At 34.0% G+C, this 16,936-nt stretch overlaps 2 protein-coding genes across 2 annotated transcripts; both read right to left on the reverse strand.

The window, feature by feature from the left end:
• Nucleotides 1–7,063: 7,063 nt before the first annotated feature.
• Nucleotides 7,064–7,471, reverse strand: LOC130821464 (uncharacterized). Its single transcript, XM_057687253.1, has one exon. The coding sequence runs from the start codon at nt 7,469–7,471 to the stop codon at nt 7,064–7,066; it is 408 nt and encodes a 135-aa protein (XP_057543236.1).
• A 2,932-nt stretch (nt 7,472–10,403) lies between these two features.
• On the reverse strand, nt 10,404–11,400 carry LOC130821465 (uncharacterized). The gene is made up of 2 exons (XM_057687254.1): nt 11,368–11,400; nt 10,404–11,207 (listed from the first exon to the last, which is right to left on the reverse strand). The coding sequence occupies exons 1-2, from the start codon at nt 11,398–11,400 to the stop codon at nt 10,404–10,406; spliced, it is 837 nt and encodes a 278-aa protein (XP_057543237.1).
• Between the last annotated feature and the right edge of the window lie 5,536 nt (nt 11,401–16,936).

Raw genomic sequence — 16,936 nt, forward strand, 5'->3', positions numbered from 1 at the left:
TCGCTTATGATGTTTTCTGAAGGATGTTGAGTTGACAATCTAAACCTTCTTCTTAGTATGGATGGTGTGTAATCATTTATAGAACTCGTTTCTACTTCCTTTGAGGAATCTTTAATTGGCGTACTTTAATCAGTACATTCAGGAGCTGTTTCCAGGTCTTGAGTCTTCAATGCGCTCAACCTGTTTTTCTTCAATCTCGTCAAGACCTTTTATAGGATCTTGCATATTCTTCTTTTAATCTTTATTATGATCATTGGCATCTAATTCATCATCACTTACATCATCAAAATGTTTGTTAAGGTTTCATACTTTAAAACCTTCACTTATTATTCCATTGTCAGATTCATCAAATACTATATGTATACTTTCCTCAACCATACTTGTTCGCTTATTGAGCACTCTATAAGCCTTACTATATAATGAGTATCCAAGAAATATACCTGCATCACTTTTAGCATCAAACTTACCAAGATTATCCTTACCATTATCATGGATAAAACACTTACAACCAAATGGTCTAAGGTAGGCTACGTTTGGTTTTCTACCTCTAAATAACTTGTAGGGGTTTTCTTAAGTATAGGTCTAATGAGACACCTATTTAAGACATAGTTTGCGGTATTAACTACCTCGGCCCAATAATGTTTGGCTAATCCATTTTCTATAAGCTTAGTCCCAGCCATTTCTTCTAAAGTGTAATTTTTCCTTTCATTCACACCATTTTGTTCGGGTTATACCGTATTTTTCGCAAAAAGAATCAAAGCCTAGTTGATAAAACTCTCTCCCATGATCACTTCTAACTGAAACTATTGGAAGATTCAACTGAGTTTGCATTTCTTTACAACGTCTTGAGAACGGTTTTAAGGCTTCACCATTATCCTTCAAAAAATCAACCCACGTAAAGCTAGAATAATCATCACCTGTTACTAAAATATAAGATTTACATCGTATGCTCCTTACACGCATTGGACCACATAGATCAATATATAAAAGTTCACATGGTTTTGAAGTACTTACCATTTTCATCAGTTTAAATGAACTTCTTACTTATTTACCTCTAATGCATGCATCACATGAAGGAATGTGCTTGTAGTCAAGAGCTGGAAGTCCCTAAACCAGATCTTTACTTACTAACTCATACATGGTGTGCGTATTGATATGACCAAGCCGTCTATGCCATTGCTTTGAATCATTTGTTATAGCCTTTAAACACTTGAAATTTTGAGCAGCAATTTTGTTAGTATTCAAAACATAAACATTATCATGTCTAAGGGCGGTAATAAATGTATCTCCGGTGTTAGGATTTTTGACAACACATTTTTCTTTATCAAAAATTCCTTGATTACCTTTATCGCATAATTGAGACACACTTTGTAATGACCCGTCTTAATATAGGGTGTATTGGCGGAAACAATACACTAAGTTGGGTCACTAAACTTTCGGAAAAAAAATTATAACTTCGAATAAACTAAATCAAAAAATCATTAAATAATAATCCAGGGAGTAAAACACTCCCATAAATAAAAAATAAAACATCTAAACTTCAACTTAATGTTCTAGGTAACCCTACACTCTCTTAGTTTTATTCCCCAATCGCTCCGAGTGAATTCAATCATCACCTGCAACAAATAAACAGCAAATTACCACTTAGTGGCAAGTAACTAGACTGTCCTTAACACCAAGTTTCAAATTTAAACAAAGAACTAATGCGAGGCTTAATTAAAATTCAAATCAATTAACAACGATCCAACCATACAAGCCAAACCGATAGAGTCAAATAATGTTGATCAATTCAATTAATACCAAAGTAGGATAACCAAATCCAATTAAAACCAAAGATAACTTTTGCAAAACAATTTAACAAAATCAAGTTAACAATATTTTCAAGTCGTACTTGGAACGAACGCAGTGAACAAATTCGTGGCCCACTAAGCCTAGATAAAGTCAAGCGAACCTCGGGTCAACCACAATGATATAACCCTGTCTAGGAATGGCCAATCTCTCTCGTTTTCCAAAGATCCAGCATAACGAGAACGACAACTAAATCTAAAACTAATCTACTATAGATGTACTGTCCAATTGAAGGAACCACTATGGAATTACCCAACGATTTCCAAATAACAACAAAACCAATGTTCATAAGGAACAACTATGGATTTACCCTTAAGAACCCAAAAGCCACAATGACCATTTCCAAAATACTAAAACTCCTAAGGAGTTGTTCAAAACCAATCAAGATCAAAATCATACAGTTTAAGTTGTAATGTCTGAGTTTGGAATAAGGATAATTCGAACTTAATCAAGAATACACCTTACAACAACTCTTGGCAAGAATATACTACAGACAGTGTTATTTTATTCTTAAGTATAAACTTGTAGACAAGCAACAAAACAGTTTTATAAACCATCACAATAAAATCACATAACCATTATAATAGTCAACAAAAGTCAATGGTCGTGGTCAAAGTCAATGCCAAAGTCAAGTTCTCCATTTACATGACTTTAACTACAAATGGTCATAAACTATCTAGTTAAAATAAATAAGTAGTACAAGAAATTAACAGATAACCAAGCAATTAGGTACATGACCAAAATTAATGAATTAATACATTAAATCAGATTTTAATTCCTCTTAACCTTAATTAATTCAGAAATTACAATTAACTAGTTTAAGCCATTATTAAGTAATAATTTTGTAAAATTAAACCCAAATTCATTAAATTAAATATTAAATAATTACCAATTAATTAGATACTGAATTAGATCACATGAAATTAGATTTTAACTGTAACACCCCGTAATTTATCAGGTTTAAGAAAATAATATAATAAAATAAAATAAATATGTATTATTAAATTATATTATTTTACATAGATAATTACAAGAAATAAAGTGAGTTAAATTTTAACGGTAACGAGTTTTATCGCGTACGATGTTATCGCGTGACGTTTCTTTTCTATTTTAACAATAATACAACAATTACTTAATTAATTAATTTAAAAAAAAGAAATAGGGGATGTGAGGGGGTAGCCGGTTGTGGAGCATGGGAGGAGTCTTGTAACTCCTCTCATAATTGTGTATTATGGCACAATTATTATCATGGTCTTAAGTGACTATTAATCCCTAAGCCCTTTCATTCCATCACCATTTTAAACTTCAAGTAAAACACAAAGAAAAATTCAGAAATTTCTTTCTCCCTTTTTGCTCTTTGGGTTTCGGCACATTCAAAAGAAAAAAAAAATTCTTGTTGATTCAATCCAATCTTTTGATCAAAGGGTAAGTTTAATTGAATTGTTAATTATAGATTTTATATACAAGATTTCTAAAACGAATTATATTTTTATGAATGATGATATCCTATGACTTATAGGAGGATTGAATATTTTTCTTTTATATATAAAAAAAATTTCTCTAATAATCCTTTAATAAACTATAATTTGTTAAAAGAATTAAGAAAAGAACTTCATGATCAATATTCTTTAACAAAATTTAAGTTTGTTATAAGAATTAAGAATTTAAAGTTATATTGAAATTTAAATAAATTTCTTATGTTTTATTTTCTCTAACAAAATTTCAATTTGTTAGATAAAATTTAAATGGTATGGATCAAGTAATGTAGTCATCCAAGAGTTTATAAATCCTTTAGCAAAATTTGATTTGTTTGAAGGATTGTGTTATATTTATATATATATATATACATGTCTTGATTTAAAAGGGTGAATTGGTTTTGTAATTCTCTACAAAATTTAATTTGTTAAGAGAATTAAGTATTTAATTTAGTTATCATAATTTATGAAATTGTAAGTCTCTTGAAGGATTTTGTGAATGTGACCTTGCTAGAGTTATTTTGGTCATGAGATTTAAAAAGGGTTTATAATATATATATATATAAAATAATAATAATAATGAAATTAAGAATATATATATATATGTATTTGGGCAGCAGCTGTTCTGTCTCGGTAAAGGTGTTGATCCAGAAACGTTAGTCATATTCCGTTGTTTTATGTATCGATGCGTTAAAAACTCGTTAAACGCTTAAAATAATTAAAAATAGTAATTGGATGTTAGAAATTATGAAACTTGGTACCCAAGGTAATTGACGCGTTCCGAACGCAATGGCGAAGTCGGATTTTTCATTTGAATTTTCTAATCTGTCCGAAATGGCCCTTAAATTTTCTGGTCAGAATTTGAAATTTGGAACCATTGGGAATTGGATGTAAACAATTAGAAATTATCAAGTCTTAGTGATATTTTAGAGTATGGAGTGGATTAAATATGTAAGCACGTCCTAATACGTGATCGTTTTGTGTGTGTGTTATTTAGGACCTCGATTCATAAGAGGGCAAAATTTCTGTCGTGCTTGAACATTGTTGTTGTTACAGCGCTTAAAGGTACACGCTTAGACCATACTGTTTATGTGGTTGTGCAAGTAGTGTTGTTTCATTTCTAATTGAGGTTTTGTAAATCACATAAGGATTAGACACCTCAAATAATTTGAAAGGAATTAATTTGAAATTGAGAATTTATGTATTGTCACCCAAAGGGGTTGACGTTTGGTTATATTATGTTACCCAAAGGGGTTAACGTATTGGTTTGGATTATTACAATTATTGTTCCCATGGCAGTTTTGGATCATTACGGTCACCATGGGGGTATGCATACTTTAGCCTTTGGCGACCCGAACAGGACGGGCAACGTCTTAGGTCGGTGGTTGCCTTGGGATTAGCTCTCCCAAGTGTATTCCTCCAAAAATATTTGAATTTATACTTGAACGACCCGAACAGGACGGGCAACGTTACAAGTTGGAATTATTGAATAATGAATATATATTAGAGCCTATGCATGCTAGGATAAACACAATGCTTGTATTCAACCTGTTTGATATATGTATGAAGTCTCTGACGTGTTTTGGTTGTTCTTTGGAACCTGCAACGTGTTGTCATATGACGTGCAGTAGGTTGACTGCAGGTGGGGGCTGGAGTGAGGACTCGGCTTAGAACCCGTAAACATCAAGACTAAGTTATATTTTGTAATAAGTTTATGAGTCGAAATAACTCGGTTTATGTAACGAAAGATTATGACGATTTTCTTTTTATTTCGTACAACTTTTTAGCTAGTCTAGAGGCCGGTAGGCTCTCGAGTTGTATGTAAAGACTTCCGCTAACTTGTTTTCTTTGTTTGGCGTTGTTTCCTGCGTTGACCATATTCCTTTACCGTTGGAACGTTGACGATCCGAGTGAAAAATGAATTTTTAGTGTCCGTTTGTGAACCGGGATCATGTTTTCATATGATTTTCCGGGTCACTTAAACCGGGCCGTTACATTAACCTTTTAGCTAATTCGCGTAACACTTTACTCATAAATTAGTTAATTTAATTAACTAAAATGAAACCAGACCAATTATATTAAATAAATTTACTAAAATAATTATTAGACTTAAATTAATGATAAAACATAATTTCAGACTCAAAATTAAATAATTTACGTGGCTAACTAATAATAAAATAAATTCTGGAAATAAACTGTCAATTAATCGCAATAGTTGAATAATTACTAGAAATTCTATTTTAATTAGATTAATTGGCCCGAATTAACCAAAATTAATTTACAGTATTACCTACTGATTATAACATATTTTAGTGTTAAAATAATGTGGAAATAAATTAAAATCACTAAATTACAGCCAAATTACTATTAAATAAAAAGTGCAGATGTTTCAGATTTTCATAATAATTTAAAATAAAATTATTCAAATCACGAAAATTAATTTTAACCAATCCTAAATTAAATCTATTTTATAACACATCATAGAAAATTAAAATAACAATAATATATGCACGAAAGTAATAAATTTACAATATAAAATCGAATTAATCAACTTAAATTTTAATTAATCCTAAACAAGACTTCTATGTTTAATTAATAAACTAAGTGAGGGAATATCTAGTTACCTAGATAATGGAGGAAAGTAATGATCTTTAGAAGATTAAAGAAAACTCCAAGAAAATCCCCCAAATAATTTGCAAAATAAATTCCTTGAAGTAAGCTTGAATAATTCAAAATAAGTCTTCAAAAGTAGCCCAAAAATATGATAATATTTTAGCACTTGAAGAAAAATAAAACAAGTATTTTGTTATGTTCTAATTTTTAAGAGAAAAGAATGAGAGAAAGAAAGTTTATGAGCTAGTTTATGAATGAATGAAATATTACATAACAATAGGCTAGTATTTATAGGAGGGGAAAAACCATCCCAAAAGACTTCTCATAATGGCTGAAAATTATGAGCATTAGGGAGTTCAATCAACTTGAGGAAAAGAAAATAAAAAGATTTGAAGGATGTTCATGCATTCATTCCATTCTAGAATGTACCAAATAATTACGCATGAATTGGAATCATATAACCTAATTAAACACTAATTTTACACGCCTATCATGATAATAATGCACTAAAAAATATTTAGTCCTAATTTAAAACTTGTTACCACAAGTTGGTCCAAAAATAAATAACGTAGGACATATAATAGTAGTACATAAATTTAATTAAAATAATATATTAACACAACAACAACAACAACAACAACAACAACAACAACAACAACAACAACAATAATAATAATAATAATAATAATAATAATAATAATATAAATAATAATAATAACAATAATAATAATAATAATAATAATAATAATAATAATAATAATAATAATAATAATAATAATAATAATAATAATAATAACTTACGCACATTTTAAATCTCATTATAACGCATAAAAGAGATAGTTATAATAAATCACAAATATTATCATAATAAATTATTCTAAATTAAAGACTAGACTTAAAGAAAAGTAACTAGAAAGGGGAATAAAATGAAAATTATGCCATAGAGAAAATTCGGGGCATTACAATCCTGCCCACTTATAAAAAGTTTCGTCCTCAAAACTTACAAAGAGAAAGATAAGGAAACAAGGACAAAATAGTTACGTTGGTTCGGGTACAAACAACTCGGGATACTTAAGTCGCATTGACTCCTCAGTTTCCCAGGTGGCGTGTTCATACTTTTGACTACGTCACAACACTTTCACTAATGGCACTTCCTTTCTCCTCAGAGAACGCACCTGACGATCAAGGATTTTGACTGGCTTCTCCTCAAAAGTCAAAATAGGGTTGACCTCTACCGACTCTACGGCTATAACATGCGAAGGGTCACTTCGATAACGCCGTAACTGAGAGACATGGAACACATTGTGAACCTTAGATAGCTCGACTGGCAAAGCCAACTTATAAGCCACTTCACCAATCCTCTCAAGTACCTCATAAGGACCCACATACTTAGGGCTGAGCTTGCCCTTCACACCAAATCTCATTACTCCCTTCATTGGGGACACCTTCAAAAGCACCTTATCCCCAACACCATAAGTAATAGGTCTCCTACTCAAATTAGCATAAGACTTTTGTCGATCCTGGGCAGCCTTCATCTTTGCTTGAATAACTTTGACCTTATCTACAGTAGATTGGATAAGATCGGGTCCCAACACCAACGAATCACTTATGTCACTCTAGAAAGTAGGACTACGACATTTTCTGCCATAAAGAGCCTCGTAGGGAGCCATTTGGATGCTCACATGGTAGCTTTTGTTGTAAGAGAACTCTACCAAGCTTAAAGACTTCACCCACAAGCCTTGGAATTCCAGGGCACAAGCACGGAGCATGTCTTCCAAAGTCTGGATTGTTCTCTCCGTTTTCCCATCAGTTGCAGCATGGAAAGCGGTACTCAACTTCAACTTAGTACCAAAAGTCTTTTGTAACGAGGACCAGAAATGAGATAAGAACCTGGGATCACGATCGGACACAATTTCCCTAGGTACACCATGCAACCTTATGATTTCATTTGAATAAGCCTCCGCCATTTGCTCCATTGACCAAGTCTTCTTCATAGGAATAAATCTGGCAACCTTGGTCAAGCGATCAACTATTACCCACACTGCATTCAAGCCACCAGCGACATTAGGAAGCCCCATCACAAAATCCATGGAAACGAAGTCAAACTTCCATGCTGGAATAGGAAGGGGTTGTAACAAACCACTTGGCCTTTGATGCTCAATCTTCACCTTCTGACACACCAAACACTTGGCAACAAATTCAGCAACCTCCTTTTTCATACACGGTCAACAAAAGCCTAGCTTGAGGTCCTTATACATCTTTGAACCTCCAGGATGCACTGAATAAGGAGTGTTATGAGCTTCACTCATGATTTTGTTTTTCAAAATCGCATCATTAGGCATACACCATCGCCCTTTGAACTTTATACTCCCATCCTCTGCAATATCAAAATTCTCAGCTCGTCCTTGAGCCTTTGCAGCTTGAATCTTCCGAAGCTTAGGATCATTCTGTCGCTTCTCTCTTAACTCTGCATAAAGAGCAGGCTTAGAACTCATAGCGCTTAAGCGAGCTTTAACCCCACCCAATGATACCACTTCAATTTCCATCTTGCGGAATTCCTCATATAAGTCCTTGGAGAGAACCTTCATAAAATTCAGCAAGGTTCCAGGTTTTCGACTCAGGGCATCAGCAACCCTATTAGCCTTTCCTTCCTTATACTCCAAGGTCAAATCATAATCCTTGATAAGCTCGAGCCAGCACCTCTGACGCATATTCAATTCTTTCTAAGTGAAAATATACTTAAGGCTTTTATGATTAGTGTAAATCTTGCACGGAACACCATATAAATAGTGTTGACAAATCTTTAATGCAAACACCACTGCAGCTAATACAAGATCATGCGTAGGGTAATTCTTCTCATGAACTTTTAATTGCCTTGAAGCATAGGCAATAACCTTACCCCGTTGCATCAACACACACCCTAGTCCACTCTTCGAGGCATCACTGAACACCTCATACTACTCTCCTTCTGTCAGCAAGACTAAGACAGGAGCAGATGTGAGCTTTTCTTTCAATAACTGTAAAGCCTTTTCGCACTCTTCTTACCATCTAACTTGCAGTCTTTCTTCATCAATTTTATCAGAGCTTGAGCAATAATAGAGAAGTTATGCACAAACCTTCGATAATAGCCTGCAAGTCCTAGAAAACTCCGAACTTCAGTTAAACTAGATGGACTTGCCCATTCTAGAATAGCTTAAATCTTCGCTGGATCAACCTTCACACCTTCCTTGCTAATAACATGGCCTAGAAATGCCACTTTTTTAAGCCAGAATTCACATTTTGAGAATTTGGCAAACCATTTCTGCTTCCTGAGAATGTTTAACACCATTTCTAGATGTTTAACATGCTCTTCTTCATCCTTCGAGAATACCAAGATGTCGTCAATGAAGACAACTACACATTCATCCAACAACTCGTGAAAGAACCTATGCATCTGGTCCATAAACACAGCAGGGGCATTCGTAAGACCGAAGGGCATGACGACAAATTCATAATGCTCATATCTAGTCCGAAAAGTCGTCTTTTGAATATCATCTTCCCTCACAGGGATCTGATGGTAACCAGACCTAAGGTCAATCTTAGAAAAGACACTTGCGCCCTTTAATTGATCAAAAAGATCATCAATTCTTGGCAAGGGATATCTATTTTTGATAGTTACCTTGTTCAGTTCACGGTAGTCAACACACAGCCGCATACTACCATCTTTCTTCTTCACAAATAGAACTGGAGCACCCCAAGGAGAAGCACTGGGCCTTATCAAACCCTTACCGATAACCTCTTGCAACTAAGTCTTTAACTCTTGCATTTCTGAGGGTGCCATTCTATAGGGGGGTTTAGAAATAGGAGCTCTACCTGGAATCAAATCAATCCCAAATTCTACATCTTTTCCGGGAGGGATTCCAGGTAATTCTTCGGGAAATACATCTAGATAGTCTCTGACAATGGGAATTTCTTCAAGCTTAACACCTTCGGAGACTTTAGTCACTTTGCACAAGAAAACTTCATTCCCTTTCCTTTGTATTTTCATCATCTTCATAGTAGAGACGATGTTCACATCAGGCTTTGCTTTGGTGTTAGAATAAGAAACTCTCTCCCCTTTATGGTTTCTCAACACCACCTTCTCATCATCCCTACAATGGAATATAGCTCGATATTCCTTCAACCAATCCATGCCGAATATCACATCGAATTCGTCCATGGGGAACTCTTTAAGATTTGCAGTCAATTCTACCTCGTTAATGATAACAGGAACGCTTCGAAAAGCGCGATGACAAGAAATTTTCTCCCCATTAGGAAGGGAGATCACATATTTAACAAACATAGAAGAGTTCAACTTGGCTTTTTCAATAAAGGAAGAAGAGATAAAAGAAGCAGTAGCACAAGTATCAAATAAAACATAAGCAAGAATAGAGTTCACGAGAATACTACCGGCAACGACATCAACATCCGATTCTTCCTCGGTTTCGATCATATTATAAACCCTGTTGCGGAGAGGGGCATTACCACCAGTAATTGTCTTACCTGCATCAGAATTCTTAGGGTAAGAGTACGAACGGTGACCCTCACCATTGCAATAGAAACACTTGACAGCGAAACCTTTTTGCCAGGGTGCCAATCTTTCTGGCACTTAAAACACTTCTTCAGTCTAGAATTAGAGGTACTCTCCTTCTTTGCAGGAATAAGCTTAGACTTCTTGGAGGGGTTTGTAGTATTAAATGAGGGAGGGGGCGTCTTGACTATGAGAGCACGCCTAGGAGCTTCTTCCTCCTTAACTGCAGCATAAGCACTAAGGGCAACTTCATAAGCCCTCTGGAAAGTAGCAGCACCTGAACACATCACTGGTACCTTAATCCGAGCATCTAACCTCCTCACATACAATCTCACTTTCTCAGCTTTAGAAGGGATCAAAACAACAGCAAAACGAGACAACTCTGTGAACTTGTTAGTATATGCTTGCACTGACATAAAACCCTGTTCCAGAGAGAGAAACTCTTCTCTTTCCAGCCACCTCAACTCGTCCGGATAGAATTTCTCCTTCAACTTCGTGGAGAACTGTTCCCACCCAAAGCCAGTGGTAGCAAGACATTCAGCTTTGACCATACCCCACCAGTTGTCAGCCTCTTTCTTCAGGTAATACGAGCCAATAGCTACCTTTTCAGCATCCGGGCAGCCAGTTGCGTCAAAGAGTTTTTCTATCTCATGCAACCAACCTTCGAGAACTACAGGATCGGCAGTACCCTCAAAGGCTGGGGGACGGTGACGATCAAACCGCTCAAAGACAGAATGGTTGTTAGCCAGACCAGTGGATCAATTTGCGAGGGCAATGATAGCATTCTCTAGAGCTCTCGGACGTTGGCGAGAAGACTCCTTCTCACATAGGTTCTTCTTCTAGGAGGCATCTTACAAAACAAAAATTTATATATAGTCTTACATACTTTCTTGCTTTTCTAAAAGCAATTCCCATTTCTTACTACCCAAGTAATTGTAACACCCCGGCCCCTCGGACCGCTGGTGGTACTCATAGAGACTGTAGACTGGCCCCACAAACCAACACAAATCTTTCCAGCGCACTTTGGCCTCACTCGTGCGCACCTGGGAACACTTCCCAGGAGGTCACCCATCCTAAGATTGATCCCCACTAAGCACGCTTAACTGTGGAGTTCTTAGTAAATGGCTCCCTAGAAAAGAAGATGCACCTTGTTGAAATGAGTAGTCTATCAATCCTTTTTCAAGCTAAATCTGAGTTATTACACTTACCCCCACTTAAGAATACAACGTCCTCGTTGGACCGTAACTTCAGGATCTTTTCCCCCGCTAGGTGCACTAAACACTATCAGTCACGGTCGCAGGGTTGCTCTGATACCATTTGTAACACCCCGGCCCAACGGACCACCGGTGACTACTCATGAAGACTGTAGACTAGCCCCACAAACCAACACAAATCGCCGTTGCCGGGGATCGAACCCGGGTCACCCGCGTTGTAATAGACCGTTTTTCTTAATCTTAAATATTTTGACAAATTCAATAATCGTTTCGTTTTATTATTTTCTTTTTAATGTCGTTTCGAATTTTATTCCAATCATTCTTAAGTTCTTGATTTTCTTTATTTCTCTTAAAATAAATTAAATTACCTATATATTAAGTCTAGCTAAATTACCTACAATAACTTAATCTTTTTATTTCCTATATTAATTTATGATTAAACAAAAAAAATAAATATAATAATAATAATAAAACTATAAAAAAAATATAAAAAAAATTAAAAAAAATGTAAAAATGTAAAAAAGTGGGCGGCAAGCTAAAGCTAGGTGACAAAAAAAATTTTCATATAGTCTTATCTTAAAGATAAACCCAAGAGTAAATATCTTGGAGTAAATCATTAATACTTGCACATGAAGGAAAATTAAAGTAATAAAAAAAATTTTCAATCTTAGCCTATTTATACCCAAGAACCGTGGGTAAAGAAAAAGGGAGGAGAAGGAAAAAAAAAATTATTATTATTAATTCATAAGAGCTAATTCCTAAATAAATTCTAAAAACCCTAGAAAAATTCCTAAAAATCCTGAAAAATTTTCTAATAATAGTATTTAGTGTTAATTATAGAAATTCAAGGGGAGGAAGCTAATATTGTGGCTAAAAGTTCTACAACAAAAGAAATTGGTTAATAGTGAAATTATTGAAGGTATAAATTCTTACATATATTTATTTACATGAAATTATGCCCATAAATTTTTATATGTGTTTATTATATTTAAAATTCATTTTCTACAAATTTTGGTGAATTAATTCGTTGTAATTTAATTTATATGATTTATTCTTTGAAATTGCCAAAAACTGCAAAATCTGAAATAATTTAAATTAAAATAGTAAATATTAATATTTTTAAAACGAAATTTTTTTTGTACGTATATATATATGAGATATAGCTTGTGTATTAATTTCGTGAAATATTGTTGAGTATAAATATTATTATTATTTTTTTTCCTAAAAAAATAAACCACATAATCTGAAATAATTTTAATTAAAATAGTAAATATTAATATTTTTAAACGAAACTTTTTATGTATATATATAAATATGAGACATGAGTTGTGTATTAATTTCGTGAATTATTGCTGAATATAATTATCATTATTATTTTTTTTGCTAAAAAAACGCATAAAATAAGTAAATTCATAAATTTGGGTTAAAAATAATTAATTCTGAAAAAAATAATTTATTTTAGTGTTACTGTATTTTCATTTCATTTAAATTATTTTTGTGAAATCGTATGATATTTAAATTTTAAAGAAATAAATTAATAAATTAAATTGTTATTGTAGGCAAAAAGAATAAAAATGAAAGAAATATTTAAAATTAATTTATTTTGGTGAATAAGAATATATGCCAACTCATTTAATAAATTTTTTATTTTAAAATATTTCGTGTCGATTTCGATCCTAAGAAAATTAATTATTCATGTACAAAATTTAAAAATAAGTTATTAAGAAAATAATAAAGCATAATTGAAATTTATCTGTAAATAAATACTAAAGACCCATTTTAGTTTTGATTTAGTTTAATAATAAATGAATATTTATATGCAAGTTGTTATGAATTTATTTCTATTGTATGTTATTGTAATGTTGCATTTATATGAAAACAGTAACATGATAATAAAAAGGCTTGATAGTAAGGAAATGTCGAACCATGCTTCCGGCATGTAAAAAACGTCGGACGTGTTTTGTGGCACGTAAAATACGGCGAACACAGTAAGGTTGTTTAACCTGACCTGTGGCTCGAGCAATATTGTACTGGAGGAGTGACGACTCCCACTAAGTTAGGGGTTTTGGTTTACCTCACCCTAACAGGCCCTTACATATATCAAACAAAGATCATATGTGTTGCATTCATTAAATAAGTAATCGGATTCCACGCCCTAAGACTCAAGCAGAAGTGTTAGTAAATCATGCCCTGGTACTCAAGCAGAAGGACCAGAAGTTTAATATATATAAATGAATCTAATATAAAAATGAATTCCCTATAATACATAAGATACCTTGCATATTATTTATTGTGATGCACTTATTTTTGCATATTACTTGTTGCAATGCATATATTCTCTATACTTGTATAATTGCGGTAAGTTTTTATACTCGGTTTTTTTTAAAGCTGACCGATTTCCATCGGCTGTTCCCATATTTCGGGAGCAGATGCTGCAGGTAACTTCACATGAAGTTATTAAGAAGCTATTGTATTGTTTATGTGAGATTAGGATATTATAAGTATGTAGTTTATATTATGGGTATGTAAAAACGATAATTATGTATTAACGAAAGATGTAATACGTAAAGTTATATTTTAATGATTTAAGTTTTCTTTGTTTTTTTTTAAAAATTTTGTTTTGTTTCATTCCTTTTTCGCAATAATCACGGTACGATAGACTTCCGCTTAGCATTACCTACTATTATATTATAATAAACCTACATTAGAAAAGAACGATCCTTTACACTTGGTATCAGAGCCAACGTTATTCGAACGGTCGGATCTTCTTATCCGATAGTAGGAAACACCGTGATAAATTACGTTTTAAAAAAAAATTGTATTTTAAATGAAATTTGTTTTGTGTGTTTTATGTGCTAAAAAAAATGTGATTTGCGATTTAAAATATAGCTTACGCAACACTTCCCTTCCTTATTAAAAGATGCCAAGAGGTGTTAGTAGAGGGTATATCGTAAGGGGTGAACCTTTGGAGATCATTATGATGGTTTACACCAAGAGTTTGAAGTTAAAGGTAAAGTCATTTCTGAAAAATTCCCTGTTTGTAATTTAATAGCAAATGTTTTGTTTGACTATGGAGCGGATAGGTCTTTTATTTCTAATGCTTTTCTCCACATATCTTCTACTTCTTTGAAACCTCAAAAATCCCATTTGTGTATCAATTTACCTGATGGTACACCTTACCTGTGTGACCGTATCTTTTATGATTTTCCATTGGAGATTTGTGGGAATCTTTTACCAGCTGACTTAATTCAATTCGATTTGGGAACATTTGATATCATTTTGGGTATAGATTGGTTGGAGAGATATTCAGCGAAGATTTTGTGTAAGGAAAAGGTTGTTAGAATAAAAACTCCCGAGGGAATAAAGTGCATTCGAAAGAACTCAAGATCTCAGCTAGAGACAATTTCTGTAATTCAAGCAACACAAATGATAAAACAAGGAGATGAAGGGTTCTTATGTTTTGTTACTACTAAAGAAGTAAAACCTAAACCTAGTTTGCAAGAAACCCCGATCGTGCAAGAATATTCTGATGTGTTTCCTGAAGAATTACCCGGTATACCTCCAAAAAGAGAAGTAGACTTTCATAATGACCTTATTCCTGATATCACCCCTATTTCTAAAACCCCTTACCGTTTTGCTCCAGCTGAATTGGCTGAGCTGAAAAAGCAGCTAGACGAATTGCTGGAAAAAGGTTTCATTCGACCTAGTGTTTCACCATGGGGAGCTCCGGTTCTCTTTGTCAGAAAGAAAGATGGGAGTATGAGGCTATGCATTGATTATAGGGAGATCAATAAGATTACCATCAAGAATCGTTATCCTTTGCCAAGGATAGACGACCTTTTTGATCAGTTGGGGGGAGCAAGGGTCTTTTCGAAGATAGATTTGAAGTCTGGTTATCATCAATTGAGGATTGCTGAAGAAGATATTCCTAAGACTGCATTCAGATTCAGATATGGGCACTATGAGTTTCTAGTAATGCCATTTGGTCTAACGAATGCTCCAGCAGCATTTATGGATCTCATGCAAAGATATTCCAACCCTTACCTGGATAAGTTTGTGGTTGTGTTTATTGATGATATATTGGTGTATTCGAAGAATGAAGAACAACATGAGCAGCACTTAAGGATAGTTTTAGAGAAGTTGAGAAAAGAGAAAATTTTTGGCAAGTTTAGTAAATGTGAATTTTGGTTAGAAAAGATATCTTTCATAGGGCACGTTGTTTCGAAGGATGGAATTTCTGTTGACCCTGAAAAGATTAGGGCAGTGATGGAATGGCCGAATCCAAAGAGTGTTACTGAAGTAAGAAGTTTCTTAGGCTTGGCAGGCTATTACAGGAAGTTTGTGGAAAATTTTTCTAAAATTGCCCGACCATTGTTTGAGTTGCTTAAAAAGGGAGTTCGGTTTCAATGGGGCGAGAAGCAGAGTAAATCATTAGAAGAGCTTAAGAGGAGACTTACGACGGCACCTGTGTTGATCATGCCCGACTGTGGGAAAGCATTTGAGGTATATTGTGATGCATCGAAGGAAGGTTTGGGATGTGTGCTAATGCAAGAAGGCAAAGTAGTAGCTTATGCGTCAAGGCAATTAAGGCCACACGAGTTGAATTATCCAGTACACGACATTGAACTAGCAGCTGTAATTTTTGCCCTGAAGTTATGGAGACATTATCTCTACGGAGTACCATGCAAGATCTTCACTGATCATAAAAATTTGAAATATGTCTTCACTCAGAAGGAGCTGAATATGAGACAAAAGGCGGTGGCTGGAAATCATTAAAGACTTTGATGTTGACATAAATTATCATCTTGGAAAAGCAAACAAAGTGGCTGATGCATTGAGCAGAAGGCCGAGGATATCTGTAAATGCTATAATGACGGTACCTTGGGAACTATACCGAGAAATTCAGAAGTTAGATCTAGAAATTGTTCATGACAGTCAAGTTGTTGAGTATTTGGGAGCAATGACTATACAACCGACTTTGTTCGAAAGAATTATAGAAGCACAAGGAAGATCCCGAGATAATCGAATTAATCATTCGAGTTCAAAGGAAAGAGACAGAAGTGTTCGAAGTGGGTGCGAAAGGTGAACTAAGAATGAATGGGAGATTGTGTATACCAGACAACACAGAGCTAAAAGAAGAGATTTTGAAAGAAGGACACCAAGGAATGTTTCACTTACACCCTGGTAGAGATAAGATGATTGAAGAATTAAGGAAATTATTTTGGTGGAAAGATATG

The sequence above is a fragment of the Amaranthus tricolor genome, chromosome 8 (assembly GCF_026212465.1).
Source record: "Amaranthus tricolor cultivar Red isolate AtriRed21 chromosome 8, ASM2621246v1, whole genome shotgun sequence".
Classification (NCBI taxonomy): domain Eukaryota; kingdom Viridiplantae; phylum Streptophyta; class Magnoliopsida; order Caryophyllales; family Amaranthaceae; genus Amaranthus; species Amaranthus tricolor.